We start from the raw sequence: 9,126 nt of genomic DNA on the forward strand, positions 1-9,126 counted from the left end.
AAGGGTTAGCTGTCAAGATGGTAAATGGCCTGTATTTGTATAGCACTTTATTTAGTCCCTAAGGACCCCAAAGCGCTTTACACGTTCAGTCATGCACCCATTCACACACACATTCACACACTGGTGATGGCAGCTACATTGTAGCCACCCTGGGGCGCACTGACAGAGATGAAGGACTACAACATGAAAGGAGGTCTGGGTCCTGTCTGGTTACTCTACCTGACTGGAATACTGAACAACTCCCACTCTGGTGGCATTTAGTCCAATATCCAGGGTGTTAATGATGTCAATCATAAACTTCCTCATGGTCTCAAACTCATGTGGCCTAACGCTGCGGGAGCTGTCGATGAGGAAGACTAGATCCACCGGACCAGTCTTACATTTCTGCGCAGGTTCTGGAAGAAAGAAGAAAAGCAGAATCTGTTCAAACTAGATGTTTCAACAATGGTGAAAAAAATTCAAGAAGAAGTCAGCAATCCTCCGACCTCAAAAGCTCCAAATTTAAATTTGGTGAGATCCCATAAAACATGAAACATGGGGATTTTTATTGTGTCGTTACACAAATTATTCCCCAACAAATGCTTCGTTCCTGTTTGAGTGATGTTCACCGCAGTGTCCAGCTCAGGAAGCTGCTGAGCCTTTTTTAAAATATTTTTGTAATCTGTGTTTAATGAATTTCAGTGGGACGCAGTGGACTGTTTCACTTTCAGGAGCCGGAGAAGCAAAGTGTGATTTCAACACATGAAACACAGACGTGGCCTCTGAATGATGGAGGAGACTCACAGGCCCCGAGACGGTGTTGTGTGTCGTGTGAAAGGATCAGAGCTGTTTTGGTGCTCTGAGGAAAACCTAAACAATTTTACTGTTGTGACTGATCAGTAGGATAAAAGGCTGCTTCTCTCTTACTCGACTTTCTTTTTAAATTGTGTGGATTTTACTCTCTCTCTGAAGCACGACAGCAGCAGCCTTCCTCAAACATCGGTACAGCGTTCACATTATTTACCACCTGAGCGCTGCTTCTCAGTGGCGTCAGCCGCCACAGGACACCTGTTTTTGTCTTTATATTTTTCGGACGCGCTCCCATGTTGTAACATCATCTAGGTTCAAAAACGCTGCCGTCATGAATGAAGTATGAGGTTGGCTTGTGTTTGTGGTGTGGCTTTACGAGTTAGAAAGAAACTGTTTGATTAATGCCCATCCAGAATTTCTTCAGACAAAGTGAAAGTCACAACAGACGAGACTCAGTGTCAGAATAAGCAGACGTGTGGGACAGATGGAATCCATCTTTAGGTTCAAATAGACGTCAACAGTAGCCAATTTTTAACGCCTTATAAACACGTCCACTGCATTGTCTGGTCACATAAATCAAGTCAGCCGCAGATGTAATGTATATGTGTCAGGGATATGTCCTGAAACATTCGTGCCTTTCACAGAAGTCATAATTCACACGCTTGTATAAAGAGTCCTATTCAGTGACCTGCGGTGGCAACATTTACAGGTTATAACTTTTCTAAAAAAGTCCTCAACCCTTCTTTTTACATTTTCTATCTAAATTTGGGTCTTTGCCATTTCTTAGTCCTAATTTGGTCAATTAAATTAAACCGTGACTCCAAAAGTTAAAGATAAAAACAGTTTTGAACTCAATAGAGCCACACGCATGTCACTGTGTGTTCATAGTTAGCTAACATGATCTCAGTCATCACAAACACTTTATATTAGACATTTTAAATTTAAATTATAATGTTTTCCTCCTTTTAGAGGACACATTTACATTTAATATCAAACATGTTGAAAGCTTAAACAACAAAGACTTTAAATGGGTACGTCCCTGTGAGCCAAAAGTTCAACAAGGACACCACCAAGGATTATTTTGAACTGTTCATGCAAAGCTACCCTTAAAGTGAAAAACATCTGGCTCTGGTAAAGGTGTAATTGTTCTGTCAAATGGTTGTTTAAACCATTGTTTACAGTTATAGACTCTCTGCAATCCACTGAAAGCATCTGATTTAAAATCATAGCTTTCTTATTTAGGCTTTGGTTTGTCTTTGTGCCGTGACTCTGTGTTTCTATTGTGATCCAAACCCACATTAGCTCCTTGTTCTTTTGATCATCTAAATGCCCATCATTAAACATTTATCTCTCATTTTTCTCGACTTCCTTTTCTTTCATTTGTTTTCTTAAAATTAAATTATGCCCTCATTTATATAACCTGTTTAGGAAGAGAAAAATCTTTATTTATTTTTTAAAAGAATTTTTCAGTAATTCTCACAGTATCTGCACACTGACCTGTTTTTGGTCTGGCTGTTGCGAGGACAGCCAGGGTCAACAGGATGAATGCGCTCAGTTGTCTCATCTTCATCCAAATGATATCGATCTAGCAGACGGGTCGCTCGCAGCTGGGCTCAGATAAATTGGAACAGGATCAAACTGTGAAGAAAAGACGAGCAAGATAGTGCCCGCTTTGAGACTCGGTCACATACTGCAATGCTGTCATAAAGCTTTAATGTCTGCAGATGGAAGAGGTTAGGATGGACAGATTAGTCTGCAAGACATCAAACTTGGACACAGGAGATCCCTCTTTCCTTCTTTCCCATGCTGACGATCCTCGAACAGGCACGAGCCTCATCAACCAGCACCGAGCACACAGACCACAGCACATACCTCGATTCTTATCTAATCCTTCAAAGTTATTTGTGTCTAATATGTGTGCCTAAACACACACAAATTAGAAATTACCTCTGGAAGACATTCCTAGATCACATCAGACACACTTAATCATTCTTGAGAGCAACTGAGGTGCTTTGTCCTTTGAGCTTTGTCCTCATTAATACCAAACCTACGATTCAGGCCTGACACATCTGTATGACGACGACTGTGACAGATTTTTGAATGATGTGAATTTAATTGTGAATGGATGTCTAAATTAAAAACCACCTCCAGCTGTGTGGCTCACCATGTTACTTGTATTAGCAGCTGTTGGTCATGTAGATACGTTCTGGATTTTATTACACTATTACTGAATACATACACAACAGGAATGTGCTTTCAGGGGTTCTAATGATGAGAGAGATTATTTCTGAACCACTGCCATGATGCGTACTTGGATGGAGCTTTAAATGGAAGCAGAAGCAACAAAAAAAATCATTGGCATCTTCAGTGTTTTCATTAAGAATACAGTAACTGTCTTATACCTTATATTTTGGAACATATTCTCCACTCACACAACTGAAAAATGTTTAATCTCTTGAAGCTCATCAGAGTGATCTGTAAAGTGTTAATGATGACAATGGCAGTGAAACATTCCAGTCCTGCCCCTTCATAAAGCACTCAGCGTAACACACCTGGATGAGGTGCACAGCAGTACCTGCTAATACAAGGCTGCAGGCAGACACAGAGACCCTAATGTGTCTGCAGGCGAGCAGCAGCAGCAGCAGCAGCAGCAGCAGCAGCAGCAGGGGGATAATGATAAAGTCTGGGACGTGTTTATGTTTGAGGCACTGGGTCAATTCAAACAGGCAGCATGAAAGCCACCTCTCTTTCATTTAGGCCCACAGAGAGGGGTCCTTCGGGGGTTTATCGCTGTCTGACTGGCTGCCAGAGACTGCGGTCATCACTGGCTCAGATCAGAGTAATGAGTCAACAGACGTAGCCGAGCACAAAGGCTCTTTTTTCAGTTTGTGTCTCTGTTTGTCTCGTTGCCTTTCCCTCCGTCTCCTCGCCCACTTTCTCTCGTCTCTTTCACTCTCGTCCACATATTTTCACGAGCGTCTCTTCCGCGAAAGTTCAGCCAAACACTTGGAGCACATTTTTCTTGCTTTTATGTTTTCAAGGTTAGCTGGTGGTTATGTCTTTATCATTTTGTCACTGACCTGTGCAGAGCGCATCAATCATCATAGCTTCGGCCCCTCGTATTACACAGATCTCGATTCCTTCTACCTTCAAACAAAGATTATCAAAAGCAATGTTATTTTTCTAATTACTGAAAAATATTCAGTCCATTGTTACAAGTGTGTGAATAAAATGAAGGTGGTTGTTATTGAAGTTCAGGGTGTATCAGACTACAGTCAGATTGTTCCCACTTACACAATATTAGATCCAGATCCTGACACGGTGAAATCCTAATCAGGGCCCTGGTAGTAATTTTAGTGAGCGTGACAAATGTGCACTACTCATGTCACATAGTGAGGCCTCTGCTGTGACGTGACTGAGTTCATGTAGGAAAATGTTTCAAGAAAATGTGTTTTTTATGGTTTTTATGTAAGGGGACCTATCATGATATTTTCCACCTCCACATTTCATACTTTATTAGCTTATACTAGGCCTGGGTGGCCCCAGTTTCTCTCCCTTTAAAGGCCCCAGTGCACCCGCTGCACTGGTCGCTTCACCTCCCACCAGTAATGTCACCGCACAGCCGCTTGTTTTTGTGCTCACCCCGACCTCACAGGTCACCGCTGCAGTTTTCTCCTGAACAAGAAGTAACGCCACGTCATGTGACTATATTAGAGATAACTGCTTCGTGTGACATCATACAGATCCAAGAGTAGAACAAACTGTCAGAAACTTTGTGTTTCCAGGAGTCTGAAGCCTGAACTTTGGCTCATGTGTGATTGAAGCATGTAACACTGTAACAGTGCACACCTGCCCACTTTAGGTTCCACTGAAGCACCAGAGTTTAAAGATTTTTTAAGGTATGAACTGATTTCAGGGTCTGTAAGTGTGTTCAGTTTAGTTTTGATTAGTTTCAGTTATAGTTTTAGTCATATTTGCAATAATTAAGTGTAACAAAATCCCAGTTTCATCATATCAGTCATTCTCTTCTGCTCATCCTTGGGTATGTTGCTATTCCAGCGACCATACCCTGCACCCTGGACAGGTTGCCAGTCTGTCGCAGGGCTAACACGCAGAGACAGACAACTCACATTCCCACCTATGGGGAACCAATGGGTTCTTTAAAAAGAAAAGGAAAAAGGAAATGAGGGCAGATGAACAACCTTTGGTACCAGGTACCTATAAAAAGATATATCTTGGCCCCAATGAGGCTATGAACTCTTGCAGAACCAGGTGTTCCTAATTTTGGTTCAAGTGAATTACTAAACTTTTTGAAGACAATTGACTCACACAGTTGTGTAGATATCCCGGTCTCCATCCATCCATTATCCTTTTCAGGGTCGCGGGGGGCGCTGGAGCCTATCCCAGCTGTCATAGGGCGAGAGGCGGGGTACACCCTGGACAGGTCGCCAGTCTGTCGCAGGGCCGACACACAGGGACAGACAACCATTCACACTCACATTCACTCGCACATTCACACCTAGTGGCAATTTGGATTATCCAATTAACCTATCCCCACACGCTGCATGTATATCCCAGTCTCAATAAACATATTCGCCAACGCTTCGTCTCGCTTGTGATGTTCCTGCGAACTGACCAACCAGTAGCCATCAGGTCGCCGATTGAAGCACTGCATTAATGTTTTTTGTGGAGTTGTCTCGGGATGCATCACGCTGCCTTGCCTGGAGTTAGCTTCTGTTTCTGGGGATGAGGGTTGGGCGTGCTCCCTGACCTTCAAGGTAAGCTAGATTACCAATCAAAGCAATCCCAAATTAGACTCTGGCACTTTCTCCCGACTTTTGCTGACACGATTTTGCGCGTGGACGAAGCAGCAACACAGACGATTCGACTAACATACTGCCACCTGCTGGCATAGTGAGACACAGCAAGAAAAAAACCTGGAAACCACCTCATTTTCACGCTAGACTATTGTATGACACGCACACATCAGTGAAAACTAAACACATTTTTGCTATAAATTCAGTTAATTTTAGTTTTGTGAGCACTCATTACAGTTTTAGTTAGTTTTCCTTTTTTGGCAAAGTCTCGTTTTTATTTTTATTTCCATTAACGAAAATGTTTTTTCACTTCAAGTTTTCATTATTTCGTTAGTTTTCGTTACCAATAATAACCTTGCTAGGGAAGGCGTGTGTGTGTGTGTGTGTGTGCGTGTGTGTGTGTGTGTGTGTGGTACAGCTTTCTGTACCCACAGGGCAGCAACCAGCCCCCCACCTCCCCTTTTCCTGTCTCCCCCACTAAACAACAATCCACTGGATCCTGCCGCCGCTCAGCGTGTGCGCTGCAGACACACACGTATCACAGCTCTGCCTCAGCCCGGGTCACAGAGCAGCATATGTTCTATAATTATCCACAAAGAGAATCTTTCAGCTCAGAGCCAATATTTTCTCGTTAAACATTTCATTGACGAGTTGGTGGTGACGGCTGCCGCTCGCTGTGGCTGCGAGGCTGCTAACAGTGTGAGTCTTACTTCGAGCTCCTGTTTCCTTCCATTAGCACAGTAAACAAACTTAGATGGTCTGCTCGCCAACCACTCTTGGAAATATATTCACTACAGTATCTTAACTGTCCACTGTGATATCAGTTTTATGAACAGCACATTATATTGTGCAACTGCAGCATGACAGTATAATGTATTTGAATGGGCTTCCTAATTTTAAAGAAAATGTGCTTTAAATACAAAATCACATTTAGAAAGGCAGCTAGATGCTTGTGAGGAGCAGTTTGATGCAACATACTGGAGAGTAAATCAACCGTGCAGTTTACTCAGCTACTTGTAACAAGGCAGTCAGAGAGCAGAGATATTGTTGATGTTGGCGTGAAGGTGACTTTACCACGAGAGATGAAACACAAACTGTTTCTTTAAAGTTCTTTTCGAGCTCAGGCAGCAAAAATGAACCTCTGGATTTATCCACGTGTCATTTTTAAAGCTGATATTTAAGAGGGTAAAAGGTCAAACTCATAAATGTCATAATACGACCGTCAGCTGTGTTTAAGGACAGTCCATCTCCAAATCATCTGCACTATTTAAGTTTGGGTTTCTCTGGTTTGGAGATTTCAGCGGAGAGGATGTTTGCGTTGTCTTGAATCTGATGGAACCAAATGGCATTCATGGTTAAGACTCCATCAACACATTTAAAAGACACTTTCAAAAAAGCAGGATCCCATTACAACCCTTGTTACATGTTTTTCATGTAACTATTTTCTTTCTGCGGTCTACATCCATCAGTGAAAAGACTCAAACAGCTAAAACTAAAGCTCAGCTGCATCGATCCTGTTACATACAAACACATTCAATTTCATACTTCCTGTTTAGTTTATGAAAAAGTAACATTATTGTTGCTTTCAGTGAGTTTTGTAAATTGATCAGTAAATCCATAATGAGTCATATCATCATCAGATGAAAGCTGTGGAATATAATTTCTAATTGTCTGTGATTGTAGTGATGTAACCTCCACTACACCAGTAAACACTAAAGTAAAAGTACTTACATAATTTTTACTATTACTGTCTAAAGAATCAGTTTTATGTCAGAGGCTCCATTTCCACATTTTTGCAGATTTCTTAGCTTCCCATCAGCTCGTCTGAATGGACACGTTTGTGCTGTTACCGAACAAAGTCAGAGCACAGACGATCACAGACACACTTAGACAACAGCACATTATCAGGCCTGGGTTTCCTGTTAGTGCTGCTCCCTCTGGGAGAAGAACATGTTGATGCATTTTCCTGCTTTCCCTGCACTCTTCCCTGATGTCAACTCACACTGAAGGCAGTGGACAGAAGGAACTCTCACCGGGCATGGGCATTGCTTCAGCACCTGCAGAGCACATTTACAGGACGTTTAAGCTGCATTAGGCCTGATGGTGATCAGAATTATCACGTTACTGAAGGAAAGATTTGTAACAAATTGATTATTGGCTAAACTGATTATTTTCTGAATTAATCCATTTTTTGATTATATGACTAATCTTTTAACTGAGAAGCAGTTTCTTTTTGGCTGTTGTTTATCTGCCTTAATTAAAACTCATCTCCAGTTTTTTTAACCCAAATAAAGTGACTTGTGGCCATGTCCGTGCGCACACAGAGCCAAGAAAGAATGAGCAGGATCCCAGCACATTTCAGTCAAAACATTGAATATGTTTCAGCTTGTTTTGGATCCATTCTTCTCCATCTGTCCCTCGCTGCTCAACAGAGGCTGACAAATGTGACTCCAAACTGTTCATCTGGCATCTCACATCACCAACCAACACAAAGCCCTTTCACAGGATTTTTACAAAGCTGGCAGTTTCAGCATTGGTCAGAGCTGGCAGTAAATCACAGGAGCTGTAGCATGTGTTTTTGGTCCGGTGACTGCTGACAGATGGAAAGCACAGGCATCTTGTTGACTCCTGTTGTTTGTTTTTGTTGGGCTTTAATGTTCTTTGCAGATGTTATTGCTGATTGTGAAACACAGAGACACTGCACGAAACGTCAGGCTCACACATGAAGGTATTTACATGTAAACATGAATTTCTACAACTCTGAGGGTACAAACCCAAAACACAGATTTGCTTGTTCATCCTGTTATAATCAAGGTAGGTCAACAAATTGGAAATAAGTTGGAATTTTTATTTAAAGATCAATAGCACTAAAATCTGTGTGAGAATATGAAGTCAGTACATGGTAAGCTTTGCATGAAAGACTCGCTCTCTAAAGGTTGACGTTTCACGGTGGGGGTAGGATTATGTCAGGGAGCTGCTCTGAGCTCCTTTTTATTTGCAGTGGTGATGGACGGCCTGACAGATGAGGTCAGGCAGGATGCTCTGTGGATGATGATGTTTGCAGATGACACGGTGATTTGTAGTGAGAGTAGGGAACAGGTGGAGGAGAGCCTGGAGAGGTGGAGGTATGTGCTGGAGAGAGGAGAATCATAAAGCTAAAGGCTTGAAAAATGAAAAGTTTTCTGGATTTCTTCTGTTCTCAGTTTCCTTAGAAATCTGCTGCTAAATGCTCACTCATTAGCAGAGGGTGTTTTCCTCGTGTTATGAAGGTAATACAGTATCTTGTACTGCCAGCAGGACTGATTTACAGATTGTAAATAACAGCCCTTCTCAATGACTAACTTGCATGTTCCTCAAATAAACTGAAGCAATGTTACCTTGAAAATTGCTCATTATTGTGCCTTTGTTTCTAAAAAGAGCTTCTGAGGGGGTTTACCTTTTTTATGGGACTGTTTTTAATGTTTGGTGTTTTTTTATGACTAAAAACCTTCTTCCCCACATGTTAAAGTATAAAAAAAAG

At 41.8% G+C, this 9,126-nt stretch overlaps 1 protein-coding gene across 1 annotated transcript in view; it reads right to left on the minus strand.

Annotated features, from left to right (window-relative positions):
* matn4 (matrilin 4) overlaps positions 1–9,126 on the minus strand; it is a 29,339-nt gene that overhangs the window by 14,157 nt on the left and 6,056 nt on the right. The window contains exons 2-3 of the mRNA XM_085353602.1: positions 2,287–2,427; positions 220–395 (exon numbers count right to left, since the gene is read on the minus strand). Of these exons, the coding sequence (XP_085209728.1) occupies positions 220–395; positions 2,287–2,359 (249 nt within the window). The 5' untranslated portion in view covers positions 2,360–2,427. The remainder of the gene's footprint in view (positions 1–219; positions 396–2,286; positions 2,428–9,126) is intronic.

This window comes from Diplotaxodon limnothrissa, linkage group LG5, assembly GCF_057381915.1.
Source record: "Diplotaxodon limnothrissa isolate DT_005_m linkage group LG5, D_limnothrissa_male_GT1.1, whole genome shotgun sequence".
NCBI classification, from domain to species: domain Eukaryota; kingdom Metazoa; phylum Chordata; class Actinopteri; order Cichliformes; family Cichlidae; genus Diplotaxodon; species Diplotaxodon limnothrissa.